The sequence below is a fragment of the Phaethon aethereus genome (assembly GCF_964289735.1).
Source record: "Phaethon aethereus genome assembly, chromosome: 32".
Lineage (NCBI taxonomy): Eukaryota > Metazoa > Chordata > Aves > Phaethontiformes > Phaethontidae > Phaethon > Phaethon aethereus.
Window position 1 is genome coordinate 862,496 of NC_138608.1, and position 13,508 is coordinate 876,003.

Consider the following 13,508-nt stretch of genomic DNA (forward strand, 5'->3'; position numbering starts at 1 on the left):
CGCCCCGGCCTCACCGGCGGCCGCCCTCGCGGCGCAGGCAGAAGCCGCCTCCCCGGGAAAAACCAACAATTAATTTAGCGCCAAACGCTTCAAAGGCGCCGGCGCGGGGGGCTGCGGGGGGACCCCCGCGTCCCTCCGTCCGGCGGCGGGGGCCCGGCCCAGCGCGGCGTCCGTCCGGCGCGTCGGCGGCCGCTCCACCTCCTCTCGTGATGTGGAGCAGTTTTGAAAAATCACCCCACGCTAAACCCCACCCCCGCCGCTGCCCCTTGAAATGGGGCCAGGCCGCGGCCCCGCCGCCGCCGCCGCCGCGCCGCCCGTTCGCCGCCGCCGCGCCGCCCGTTCGCCGCCGCCGCCCGTTCGCCGCCGCTGCCCGTTCGCCGCCGCCGCGCCGCCCGTTCGCCTCGCAACCGCCCGTTTTCGGAGGCCGGCGGCTCGGGTGGGCGCTGGGCCGAAGCCGCCAAGCGGGAGCGGGGCGGCACGTGGCGGGATGGGGCCCGGGCCGGTGACCGCCGCGCCGCGACCACCGGGACCACCGCCGGGACCACCGCCGCGACCACCGCCGCGACCACCGGGACCACTGCCGCGACCGCCGCCGCTGCTGCTGCTGCTGCTGCTGCTCGGGGCGATGGTGGCGGCACCGGGCGCAGGTGCGGGGGTCCCGGTTGGGGCGGGGGGTGGCGGCGAGAACCGGGAGGTGGGGGGGGGGGCGTCCAGCTGGGGTGGTCGTGGATGTGACACCCCCTCCCCACGGAGACCCACGTGTGGGGGCTGCCCCGGCGGGGGGGGGGGTGCGGGGATTTGTGGGGGACACCGGGCCCCCCTCCTCACGGGGCCCGCTCCCCCCCCCCAACCGGGTTCTTCCCCCCCCCCCCGCCCCAGCCGGTGCCTCCGCTCCCCGCCGGGCCCTCGCGGGGCTCCGCTTCCCCTCCCCCGCTCCGCTTCCCGGCGGGGAAGACCGAGGTGGGCGGCGGCGGCGCGTCCCGGTGTCCGTGTCCGGTGCGTCCCGCCACCCCCCCCCCCCGGTCCGCCCGGGCCGGGGCCGCCGCCGCGCTGAGGGGAGGGGGCGGTGGGCGGGGAGAGGGGAGGTGCGGCCCCGCCCCCTCGGCGCGGAGAGGGACCAATCGCCGCGCGCGCCCCGCCCCGCCCCGCAGCGGACGCGTTTTCTATTGGTGACGGAGCGGACTGACCACCCGGCGGGGACACGCCCCGGCAGCCAATGGGAGCGCGGCGCGCGAGGAGGGCGCGGCACGGCCCCGCCCCCTCGGAGAGCCCTGGGGCCCCCCGGGACGGGCCCGATCCCGCCCCCCCCCCCCCCCGCCCGGGATGGGCCCGATCCCCGCGACGCCCCCCGCCCCCCCCCCCCCCGGCAACGGGCTTGGACCCCCCCGGGGATGGGCCGGACCCCCAGGCACGCGCCTGGGACCCCCCCGGGATGGGACTCCCGGGACTGAGCCCCCCCCCGGACAGGACAGACCCCCCCGCAATGGGCCTGGGACCCCCCAAGGAGGGGCCCGATCCCTGGGAATCGACACCCCCACCCCGGGGTGGGCCCGGACCCCCGGTTCGGGGCCCCCCCGGGAAGGGGCTTGGACCCCCCGGGGATGGGCCGGACCCCCAGGCACGCGCCCGGGGCCCCCCCGGGATGGGACCCCCGGGGATGGGCCGGGACCCCCCGGCGCAAACAACCCCCCGCGGCAAAGTCCGACGGCGCCGGCGACGCGCCCAAACGCGCCGCCGCGGCGCCGGGCTCGGGGCGGGGGCTCCCGGCGGGGGTCCCCGCTCCGGGGGATCCCGCTGTGGCCGCTGCCCCCGAGCTTTGGGGGGGACCTGCCGCCGAAACGCCGCCGGCGGCCACCCCGAGGGCCTCGGCGGCGGCGGGGTGCCGCGGCGCGGGCCGGGGGGCGTCCGCTGAGCCCCCGCTGCCGGCAGGCGCCGAGGAGTGCGGCCAGAGCGAGTTCCGGTGCGGCGACGGCTCCTGCATCGCCAGCGCGTGGGCGTGCGACGGCAGCGCCGAGTGCCGGGACGGCTCCGACGAGACGCCGGAGACCTGCCGTGAGTGCCGGGGCTGCCGCGCCGCGTGCCGCGCCGCCGCATGCCGTGTGCCGCGCCGTGCCATGTGCCGTGCTGTGCCGTGCCATGTGCCGCGCCGTGCCATGTGCCGTGCTGTGCCGCGCCATGTGCCGCGCCGTGCCATGTGCCGTGCTGTGGCGTGCCATGTGCCGCGCCGTGCCATGTGCCGTGCTGTGCCGCGCCGCGTGCCGCGCCGTGCCATGTGCCGTGCTGTGCCGTGCCATGTGCCGTGCTGTGCCGTGCCATGTGCCGCGCCGTGCCATGTGCCGTGCTGTGCCGCGCCGCGTGCCGCGCCGTGCCATGTGCCGTGCTGTGCCGTGCCATGTGCCGTGCTGTGCCGTGCCATGTGCCGCGCCGTGCCATGTGCCGTGCTGTGCCGCGCCGCGTGCCGCGCCGTGCCATGTGCCGTGCTGTGCCGTGCCATGTGCCGTGCTGTGCCGTGCCATGTGCCGCGCCGTGCCATGTGCCGTGCTGTGCCGCGCCGCGTGCCGCGCCGTGCCATGTGCCGTGCTGTGCCGTGCCATGTGCCGTGCTGTGCCGTGCCATGTGCCGCGCCGTGCCATGTGCCGTGCTGTGCCGCGCCGCGTGCCGCGCCGTGCCATGTGCCGTGCTGTGCCGTGCCATGTGCCGTGCTGTGCCGTGCCATGTGCCGCGCCGTGCCATGTGCCGTGCTGTGCCGCGCCGCGTGCCGCGCCGTGCCATGTGCCGTGCTGTGCCGCGCCGCGTGCCGCGCCGTCCCCGCGCTGCCATCCCCCGTCTCCCCCCAGGCTCCCTCTCCTGCTCCCCGAGCGAGTTCAGCTGCGGCGGCCGCCGGAGCCGCTGCGTGCCGGCGTCCTGGCGCTGCGACGGCCACCGCGACTGCGAGGACGGCTCCGACGAGCTGGACTGCCGTGAGCGCCGGGGCGGGGGGGCTGGGGGGACTGGGGGGACCCTCCGGGGGCGCCCCCCGCCGCTGACCGGCCGGGGGTCCCTCCCACAGCCCCCCGCGCCTGCGCCGGCGACCAGCTGCGCTGCGGCGGCGGGGCCTGCGTGTCGCTCGCCTTCGCCTGCGACGGGGAGCGCGACTGCGACGACGGCGCGGACGAGGCCGGCTGCCCCCCCGCCCCCCCCTGCGGCGCCCACGCCTTCCGCTGCGACGACGCGACCTGCGTCCCCCGGCTCTGGGCCTGCGACGGCGACGCCGACTGCGCCGACGGCTCCGACGAGTCGCCCCGCGTCTGCGGCCCCCCGCGGCCCCCCCGGCCCTGCCCCCCGCTCCAGTTCGCCTGCGGCTCCGGCGAGTGCGTCCACCGCCGCTGGCGTTGCGACGGCAGCCCCGACTGCCGGGACCGCTCCGACGAGGAGGGCTGCGGTGGGTGACGCCGGGCGGGGGGGGGAGTGGGCTCGAGGCCGGGGGGGGGTCCCACGTTCCGGCTCCCGCCGAACCCCCCGGCCCGTTTCCCCGCGCAGGCGCCGCCGGCACGTGCCGCCCCGACCAGTTCCGGTGCCGCGACGGGCGCTGCGTGCCGGGGGCGCGGCGCTGCGACGGCGAGGCCGACTGCGCCGACGGCGGCGACGAGGAGGGCTGCCGCAACGGTAACCGGGGTGGTTTGGGGGGGGGGGGGGGTTCGGGGGTCCCCGGGGAGCGGGGGGGTGACCTCCCGCTCGCCGCCCGCAGCCACGGCGTGCGGCGGCCCCGGCGAGTTCAAGTGCCGCTCGGGCGAGTGCGTCCCCGCGGAGCGCGTCTGCGACGGGCGCCGCGACTGCCGGGACTGGTCTGACGAGCCCATCAAGGAGTGCGGTACGGCCGGGACCCCCCCCCCAAAAAAAAACCCTCCCCGGGACCCCCCAAACCCCCCCGGGACCCCCCAACCCCCCCCCCCCACAAGCTTCTGCGGGGTTTTGGGGTCTCTGCCCCCGCCGGGGGTTACTTGGGGGGGTGGGGGGCGTCACCCCAAGTGACACCCCCCCCCCCCGGCTTGGGTCCCCCCCCCCAGGGGTCAACGAGTGCCTGGACGGCGGCGGCGGCTGCTCCCACGTCTGCCGCGACCTGCGGCTGGGCTACGAGTGCCTCTGCCCCGAGGGGTTCGCCCTGCGCCCCGACGGGAGGACCTGCGAGGGTGGGCGCGCCCCCCCCCGCGGGACCCCCCCGACCCCCGCCCCGGGCCCCACTGACCCCCCCATGGGAACCCTGACCCCCCCCGGGGCCCCACTGACCCCCCCATGGGAATCCCTGACCCCCTCGGGGCACCCTGACCCCCCCATGGGACCCCCCTCACCACCCCCGGGACCCCCCGACCCCCTCAAGGACCCCCTGACCACCCCCGAGACCCCCCAACCCCCTCAAGGACCCCCTGACCAGCCCCAGGGCCCCACTGACCCCCCCATGGGAAACCCTGACCCCCTCGGGGCACCCTGACCCCCCCATGGGACCCCCCTGACCACCCCCGGGACCCCCCAACCCCCTCAAGGACCCCCTGACCAGCCCCAGGGCCCCGCTGACCCCCCCATGGGAACCCCTGACCTCCCCCGGGGCACCCTGACCCCCCTCGGACCCCCTGACCCCCCCAAGACCCCATGACCCCCCCTGGGACCCCCTGACACCCCCATGGGACCCTCTGAACCCCCCAGGGCTCCCATGGCCCCCCCCCCCCCGGGTTCCTCTGAGCCCCCCCGGGACCCCCTGACCCCCCCCCCCCCGGGACCCCCTGCCCACCCCAGGGCCCCTCTGTTCCCCAGCGGGACCCCCTCCCCCTCCCCCCGGGGCCTCCTTCTCCCCTCCCTCCCCCCCCCCATCGGCGCCCCCTCCCGGGGGGTCCCCCCTAACCCCCCCCGCCCCCCCCCAGACATCGACGAGTGCCGCGACCCCCGCAGCTGCAGCCAGCGCTGCCGCAACCTGCCCGGCGGCTACGAGTGCGCGTGCGCGGGGGGCTACCGGCCCGACCCCCGCACCGGCGCGTGCCGCGCCCTGGGTGCGTGACCCCCCCGCGCCCCCGACCCCCTCCTCTGCGCCCCCGACCCCCCCGCGCCCCCGACCCCTCCCTGCGCCCCCGACCCCCCCCGCGCCCCCGCACCCCCCCGCGCACCCAACCACCCCCTGCGCCCCCGACCCCCCCCGCGCCCCCGACCCCCCCTCTGCACCCCTGACCCCCCCCGCGCCCCGACCCCTCCCTCTGTGCCCCCGCACCCCCCCGCGCCCCCGACCCCCCTCCGCACCCCCGACCCCCCTCTGCACCCCCGCACCCCCCCTCTGCGCCCCCGACCTCTCCCTCTGCGCCCCGACCCCCCTCCGCACCCCCGACCCCCCCGTGCCCCCGACCCCCCCGCGCCCCCGACCCCCCTCCGCACCCCTGACCCCCCCCGTGCCCCCGACCCCCCCCGTGCCCCCGACCCCCCCGTGCCCCCGACCCCCCTCCGCACCCCTGACCCCCCCCGTGCCCCCGACCCCCCGTGCCCCCGACCCCCGACCCCCCCCCGCGCCCCCGACCCCCCTCTGCACCCCTGACCCCCCCGCGCCCCCCCCGTGCCCCCGACCCCCCCGTGCCCCCGACCCCCCTCCGCACCCCTGACCCCAACCCCCCCTGCACCCCCGCCCCCCCCCGCGCCCCCCCGCGCCCCAGACACCCCCCGCCCCCCCGAACTCCCCCCCGCACCCCCGCACCCCCCGTCCCCCCCCCCCCGCCCCGGCGCGTATCCGGGGGCCGCGGCGGCGGCGCGGCGGCGGGGCGCAACCCCCCCCCTTTTCCCCCCTTCCCCTCTCCCCCCCCCCCCAGGCCCCCCCGCCACCCTCCTCTTCGCCACCCGGCACGAGATCCGGCGCCTGGCGCTGGACGGCGGCGAGTACCGGCGCCTGCTGGGGCCCCTCAAGCACGCGGGCGCGCTCGACGCCGACGTCGCCGCCGGCACCGTCTACTGGGCCGACGTCGCCCGGAAAACGATCAACCGGTGAGAGACCCCCCCCCCCCCACACACACACACCCCCCCCCCTCCCCGGCCACCCCCGCCGCCGCGCGCCGCATCCCCGCTCCCTGCCGGCAGGTCGCCGTTGGACGGCGCGGCCGGCGGCGACCGCGGCGTCGCCGTCGTCGCCACGGGGGCGGGCGCGCCGGACGGCGTGGCCGTGGACTGGGTTCACCGGAACGTCTACTGGACGGACGCGCGGCGCGGCACCGTCTCGGTGGCCGACGCCGGCGGCGCGCGCCGCAGGACGCTGGTGCGGGAGCCGGGGGCCAAGCCCCGCGCCATCGCGGTGGATCCGCTGCACGGGTACGGCGGCGCGGAGGGGGGCGGGCGGGCGGGGCCGGGGCGGGGCGGGGGTGACGGGGTCCGGCTCCGCCCCCTCCCAGTTACATGTACTGGACGGACTGGGGGGTCAGCGCCAAGATCGCCAAGGGCGGCCTCGACGGCGCCGAGCGGCGCGCGCTGGTGACCGAGGGCGTGGAGTGGCCCAGCGGGATAGCGCTGGGTGAGCCGCCGCGCCCCGCCCCGTCCCGCCCCGCCCAGCCACGCCCTGCCACGCCCTGCCACGCCCCGCCGCGCCCTGCCCCGCCCAGCCGCGCCCTGCCCCGCCCTGCCCCGCCCTGCCCCGCCCAGCCACGCCCTGCCACGCCCTGCCACGCCCCGCCGCGCCCTGCCCCGCCCAGCCACGCCCTGCCCCGCCCTGCCACGCCACGCCCCGCCGCGCCCTGCCCCGCCCAGCCACGCCCTGCCACGCCCCGCCACGCCCTGTCGCGCCCTGCCACGCCCTGACACACCCGGCCCCGCCCACACGCTGCCTGGTCCCTCCAGTCCTCTCTGAGACCTCTCCCAGTCCCTCCCAGTCCCTTCCCAGTCCCTTCCCAGTCCCTTCCCAGTTCCTTCCCAGTCCCGTCCCAGTCCCTCCCAGTCATTCTCAGTCCCTCCCAATCCCATCCCACTCCCCTCCCAATCCCATCCCACTCCCCTCCCAGTCCCTCCCAGTCCCTCCCAGCCCCTCCCAGTTCCCTCCCACTCGTTCTCAGTCCCTCCCAGTCCCTCCCAGTCCCTTCCCAGTCCCCTCCCAGTCCCCTCCCAGTCCCTCCCAGTCCCTCCCAGTCCCCTCCCAGTCCCTCCCAGTCCCTCCCAGTCCCCTCCCAGTCGTTCTCAGTCCCTCCCAGTCCCTCCCAGTCCCTCCTATTCCTCCCCCAGTTGTTCCCAGTCCCCTCCCAGTCGTTCTCAGTCCCTCCCAACCCCATCCCAGTCCCCTCCTAGTCCCTCCCAGTCCCTCTCAGTCCACTCCCAGTCCCTCCCAGTCCCCTCCCAGTCCCTCCCAGTCCCCTCCCAGTCCCTCTCAGTCCCCTCCCAGTCCCTCCCAGTCCCCTCCCACTCGTTCTCAGTCCCTCCCAGTCCCCTCCCAGTCCCCTCCCAGTCCCTCCCAGTCCCTCTCAGTCCCCTCCCAGTCCCCTCCCAGTCCCTCCCAGTCCCCTCCCACTCGTTCTCAGTCCCTCCCAGTCCCTCCCAGTCCCTCCCAGTCCCTCCCAGTCCCCCCCAGTTGTTCCCAGTCCCTCCCAGTCCCTCCCATTCCCCCCCCAGTTGTTCCCAGTCCCTCCAGGTCCCTCCCAGTCCCCCCCCAGTCCCTCCCATTCCCCCCCCAGTTGTTCCCAGTCCCTCCCAGTCTCTCCCAGTCCCTTCCAGTCCCCTCCCACTCGTTCTCAGTCCCTCCCAGTCCCCTCCCAGTCCCCTCCCAGTCCCTCCCAGTCCCTCCCAGTCCCATGGCCGTGTCCCCCCCAGACCTCCCATCCCAGCGCCTGTACTGGGTGGACGCGCGGCTCCACGCGCTCTCCAGCGTGGACGTGGACGGCGGCCGCCGCCGCACCGTCCTGGCCGACCCCCAGGTGCTCGCCCACCCCTTCGCCGTCGCCGTCTTCGAGGTGAGCCCCTCCCCCCGCCCCCCCCCCGCCCCCCCCACCCCCGGCCCCCCCGCCCAGCCCCTCCCTCCCCCCCCCAGGACAGGGTCTTCTGGAGCGACGCGCGGCGCGAGGCCGTCTTCAGCGCCGAGCGCCGGACGGGCGCCGGGCTGCGGCGCGAGGCCCAGGGGCTCTTCCCCCCCCAGGACATCGTCCTCGTCCACCCGCTGCGCCAGCCCCCAGGTACCCCTCCCCTCCCCCCCCGGCCCCCCCCGGCCCCCCCCGGCGCGTCCCGGCGCGTCCCGGTGCGTCCCAGTGCGTCCCAGTGCGTCCCAGTGCGTCCCAGCGCGTCCCGGCGCTTCCCGGTTCGTCCCGGCGCGTCCCAGCGCATCCCAGTGTGTCCCGGCGCATCCCAGCGCGTCCCAGCGCATCCCGGCGCGTCCCGGCGCTTCCCGGTTCGTCCCGGCGCATCCCAGTATGTCCCGGCGCGTCCCGGCGCTTCCCGGCGCTTCCCGGTTCGTCCCGGCGCGTCCCAGCGCGTCCCAGCGCATCCCGGCGCGTCCCGGCACGTCCCGGCACGTCCCGGTGCGTCCCGGCGCGTCCCAGTGTGTCCCGGTGCGTCCCGGCGCGTCCCAGCACATCCCGGCGCGTCCCGGCGCGTCCCAGTGCTTCCCGGCGCATCCCGGTTCGTCCCGGTGCATCCCGGCGCGTCCCAGTGTGTCCCAGTGCATCCCAGCGTGTCCCTGTCCTGTCCCAGTGTGTCCCAGTTCCCCCAGTGCATCCCAGCGTGTCCCAGTGCGTCCCAGTGCATCCCAGCGTGTCCCTGTCCTGTCCCAGTGTGTCCCAGTTCCCCCAGTGCATCCCAGCGTGTCCCAGTGCGTCCCAGTGCGTCCCGGCGCGTCCCGGCGCGTCCCGGTTCGTCCCGGTGCGTCCCGGCGCGTCCCAGTGTGTCCGGGCGCGTCCCGGCGCTTCCCGGTGCGTCCCGGCGCGTCCCGGCGCGTCCCAGCACATCCCGGCGCGTCCCGGCGCGTCCCGGTTCGTCCTGGTGCATCCCGGTTCGTCCCGGCGCGTCCCAGCGCGTCCCAGCACATCCCGGTGCTTCCCGGCGCGTCCTGGTGCGTCCCGGCGCGTCCCGGCGCGTCCCAGTGTGTCCCAGTGCGTCCCAGCGTGTCCCTGTCCTGTCCCAGTGCGTCCCAGCGCGTCCCGGTGCGTCCCGGTGTGTCCCGGCGCGTCCTGGCGCATCCCGGTGTGTCCCAGTGTGTCCCGGCACGTCCCGGTGCGTCCCAGTGCGTCCCAGTGCGTCCCGGCGCGTCCCAGTACTCCCAGTGCATCCCAGTGCGTCCCGGCGCGTCCCAGTGCGTCCCGGCACGTCCCGGCGCGTTCCAGTGCGTCCCGGTGTGTCCCGGCGCATCCCAGTACTCCCAGTGCATCCTAGTGCGTCCCGGCGCGTCCCGGTGTGTCCCGGCGCGTCCCAGTGTGTCCCGGCACGTCCCGGTGCGTCCCAGTGTGTCCCGGTGCGTCCCAGTACTCCCAGTGCATCTCAGTGCATCCCGGTGCGTCCCGGTGCGTCCCGGTGCATCCCAGCGTGTCCCGGCGCGCCCCGGCGCGTCCTGGTGCGTCCCAGTGCATCCCAGTGTGTCCCTGTCCTGTCCCAGTGTGTCCCAGTTCCCCCAGTGCATCCCAGCGCGTCCCAGTGCATCCCAGCGCGTCCCAGTGCGTCCCAGCGTGTCCCGGCGCGTCCCGGCGCGTCCTGGTGCATCCCAGTGCGTCCCAGTGCGTCCCAGTGCATCCCAGCGTGTCCCAGTGCGTCCCAGCACATCCCTGTCCTGTCCCAGTGCGTCCCGGTGCGTCCCGGTGCGTCCTGGCGCGTCCCAGTGCGTCCCAGTGCGTCCTGGCGCGTCCCAGTACTCCCAGTGCATCCCAGTGCATTCCAGTGCGTCCCGGCGCGTCCTGGCGCGTCCCAGCGCATCCCCGTCCTGTCCCAGTGTGTCCCAGTTCCCCCAGCGTATCCCAGTGCATTCCAGTGTGTCCCAGTGTGTCCCAGCACATCCCTGTCCTGTCCCAGTGCGTCCCGGTGCGTCCCGGTGCGTCCCAGTGCGTCCCAGTGCGTCCTGGCGCGTCCCAGTACTCCCAGTGCATCCCAGTGCATCCCGGCGCGTCCCAGCGCATCCCCATCCTGTCCCAGTGTGTCCCAGTTCCCCCAGCGTGTCCCAGTGCATCCCAGTGCATCCCAGTGCATCCCAGCGTGTCCCAGTGCGTCCCAGCGCATCCCTGTCCTGTCCCAGTGCGTCCCAGCGCGTCCCAGTCCTTCCCAGTCCAGCCCGGCCCCTCCCCATTCCCGCCCCCCCGGCTCCCGCTCACGTCTCCCCGCAGGCGAGGACCGGTGCGGGGGGGGGGCGCGGGGGGGCTGCGCCTTCCTCTGCCTCCCCGCCCCCCCGCGCGGCCCCCGCGCCCCCCCCTACAGCTGCGCCTGCCCCGACGGCCAGAGCCCCGCGCCCGACGGGCGCTCCTGCCTGCCAGGTACCCGGGACCCCCGGCACCCCCGGGACCCCCCCCCCGGCACCCCCGGGACCCCCCCGGGACCCCCCCGGGACCCCCCCCCCGGCACCCCCGGGACCCCCCCGGGACCCCCCCCCGGCACCCCCGGGACCCCCCGGGACCCCCCCGGGACCCCCCCGGCACCCCCTGTGCCCCCCCGGGACCCCCCCCGGGACCCCCCCGGGACCCCCCGGGCACCCCCCCGGGCACCCCCGGGACCCCCCGGGACCCCCCCGGGACCCCCCCCCGGGATCCCCCCCGGGACCCCCGGGACCCCCCCGGGACCCCCCGGCACCCCCTGTGCCCCCCCGGGACCCCCCCCGGGCACCCCCGGGACCCCCCGGGACCCCCCCGGGCACCCCCCCGGCACCCCCGGGACCCCCCCGGCACCCCCGGCACCCCCCCGGCACCCCCCCGGGACCCCCTGTGCCCCCCCGGCACCCCCCCGGGACCCCCCCGGGACCCCCTGTGCCCCCCCGGGCACCCCCCCGGGCACCCCCCCCCGGGACCCCACGGGCACCCCCGGGACCCCCCCCCGGCACCCCCGGGACCCCCCCCCCGGCACCCCCGGGACCCCCCCCCGGCACCCCCGGGACCCCCCCCCGGCACCCCCGGGACCCCCCGGGACCCCCCCCCGGGATCCCCCCCCGGGACCCCCCCGGGCACCCCCGGGACCCCCCCCGGGATCCCCCCCCGGGACCCCCCCCGGGACCCCCCCGGGACCCCCGGGCACCCCCGGGACCCCCCCGGGACCCCCTGTGCCCCCCGGGACCCCCCCCGGGATCCCCGGGCCCCCCCGGGACCCCCCGGGCACCCCCCCGGGACCCCCCCGGGACCCCCCCGGGATCCCCCCCGGGACCCCACGGGCACCCCCGGGACCCCCCCCCGGCACCCCCGGGACCCCCCCGGGACCCCCTGTGCCCCCCCCGGGACCCCCTGTGCCCCCCCGGGATCCCCCCCGGGATCCCCCGGGACCCCCCCCCGGCCCCCCCGGGACCCCCCCGGGACCCCCTGTGCCCCCCCCGGGACCCCCTGTGCCCCCCCGGGATCCCCCCCGGGATCCCCCGGGACCCCCCCCCGGCCCCCCGGGACCCCCTGGGACCCTCCCCTGTGCCCCCCCCGGGACCCCCTGTGCCCCCCCGGGATCTCCCCCCGGCCCCCCCCGGTATCCCCCCTCGGGACCCCCCCCGGGCCCCCTCTGCACCCCCCCTGCCACCCCTTGGACCCCCCGGACCCCCAACCCCCCCTGCAGCCCCCCCCCCCCGCGCCCCCAGACCCCCAACCCCACCCCCCACATCTTGCACCCCCCCATGGTCCCCGCACCCCTCCCCCCCCCCGCCCCCCCAGCCCCACTCACTCTCCCCTCCCCCCCCCAGACCCCTCAGCCCCCGCCCCGACGGACGCAGCCCCCGACACCCCCCCAGCCCCCCCCCCGCCCCCGACCCCCGGCTGGGACCCCCACACCCGGGGGGCACCCCCGGGCCCCACAACCGCCGGCAGCACCGACAGCTCCAGTGACGCCGTGACAGGTACCAGCCCCACGGCTCAGCCCCCCGGCTCTGCCCCACAGCCCCACGTCACGCCCCAGCCCCACATCCCTGCCCCACATCCCAGCCCCACGGCTCAGCCCCACGGCTCCGCCTCACACACCTGCCCCACATCCCTGCCCCACATCCCTGCCCCACGGCTCAGTCCCACAGCCCCATGTCATGCTCCTGCCCCACATCTCACCCCCACATCCCAGCCCCACGGCTCAGCCCCACATCCCAGCCCCACGGCTTGGCCCCTTCCCAATTCCCAGCCCCATGGCTCAGCCCCACGGCTCAGCCCCACAGCCCCACATCACGCTCCTGCCCCACGTCCCACTCCCACGTCCCAGCCCCACATCCCAGCCCCACATCCCACCCCCACGTCCCACCCCCACGGCTCAGCCCACCCCCACGTCCCAACCCCACGTCCCACCCCACATCCCAGCCCCACGTCCCAGCCCCACGTCCCAGCCCCACGGCTCAGCCCACCCCCACGTCCCAGCCCAACATCCCACCCCACATCCCAGCCCCACATCCTAGCCCCACATCCCAGCCCCACATCCCACCCCCACGTCCCAGCCCCACGGCTCAGCCCACCCCCACGTCCCACCCCCACATCCCAGCCCCACATCCCACCCCCACGTCCCACCCCCACGGCTCAGCCCACCCCCACGTCCCAACCCCACGTCCCACCCCACATCCCAGCCCCACGTCCCAGCCCCACGTCCCAGCCCCACGGCTCAGCCCACCCCCACGTCCCAGCCCAACATCCCACCCCACATCCCAGCCCCACATCCTAGCCCCACATCCCAGCCCCACATCCCACCCCCACGTCCCAGCCCCACGGCTCAGCCCACCCCCACGTCCCACCCCCACATCCCAGCCCCACATCCCAGCCCCACGGCGGGGGGCTAACACCCGCCTCCCCCCTTCCCCAGGAGGCAGCGGCGACGCCGTGGGGCACGCGGGGACCAGGACGGGGCCCACGGCGCTCGCGGTCGTCCTGCCCCTGGGTACGTCGGGGGGTCCCGGCACGGGGACGCTGGGCCGGGGGTCGCCGCCCTGACCCCCGCTCCCGCCCCCCCGCAGCGCTCCTCATCCTCGCGGCCTTCGGCGCGCGCGGGCTGTGGCGCGGCTGGCGCCGGCGCGGCACCAACAGCATCAGCTTCGACAACCCCGTCTACCAAAAAACCACCGAGGACGAGGAGCCCCTGGGCGGGGGGCAGGGGGGCTTCAGCTACCCCACGGTGAGCCGGGGGGCACCCCACGGGCGAGGGGTGGGGGGGCGCGGGGGGGCTCGGCCGTACGTCGCCGCTCCCCGCGTGCCCCACGGCGTCGGCGCTGCCTCGTGGGAAAGGGGAGAGGCGGGTGTCAGCCCCCCGCCGTGGGGCTGGGATGTGGGGCTGAGCCGTGGGGTGGAGCCGTGGGGCAGGGATGTGGGGCTGGGGCGTGGGGCAGGGGTGTGAGGAGGGGCCGTGGGGCTGAGCTGTAGTGCTGAGCTGTGGGGCTGAGATGTGGGGCAGGGATG

At 78.2% G+C, this 13,508-nt stretch overlaps 1 protein-coding gene across 1 annotated transcript in view; it reads left to right on the forward strand.

Annotated features, from left to right (window-relative positions):
• Positions 1–487: 487 nt before the first annotated feature.
• The window catches only part of LOC309414796 (low-density lipoprotein receptor-like), a gene marked incomplete at both ends in the record, with an annotated part of 16,943 nt that continues 3,922 nt past the window's right edge, over positions 488–13,508 (forward strand). Inside the window, 16 exons of the mRNA XM_082012170.1 lie at positions 488–647; positions 1,930–2,052; positions 2,838–2,960; positions 3,050–3,421; positions 3,520–3,645; positions 3,728–3,850; positions 4,047–4,169; positions 4,896–5,021; positions 5,823–5,994; positions 6,088–6,315; positions 6,396–6,514; positions 7,798–7,937; positions 8,015–8,156; positions 11,828–11,980; positions 12,919–12,993; positions 13,070–13,227. Coding sequence (XP_081868296.1) covers positions 488–647; positions 1,930–2,052; positions 2,838–2,960; positions 3,050–3,421; positions 3,520–3,645; positions 3,728–3,850; positions 4,047–4,169; positions 4,896–5,021; positions 5,823–5,994; positions 6,088–6,315; positions 6,396–6,514; positions 7,798–7,937; positions 8,015–8,156; positions 11,828–11,980; positions 12,919–12,993; positions 13,070–13,227 — 2,463 coding nt within the window. The remainder of the gene's footprint in view (positions 648–1,929; positions 2,053–2,837; positions 2,961–3,049; positions 3,422–3,519; positions 3,646–3,727; positions 3,851–4,046; positions 4,170–4,895; positions 5,022–5,822; positions 5,995–6,087; positions 6,316–6,395; positions 6,515–7,797; positions 7,938–8,014; positions 8,157–11,827; positions 11,981–12,918; positions 12,994–13,069; positions 13,228–13,508) is intronic.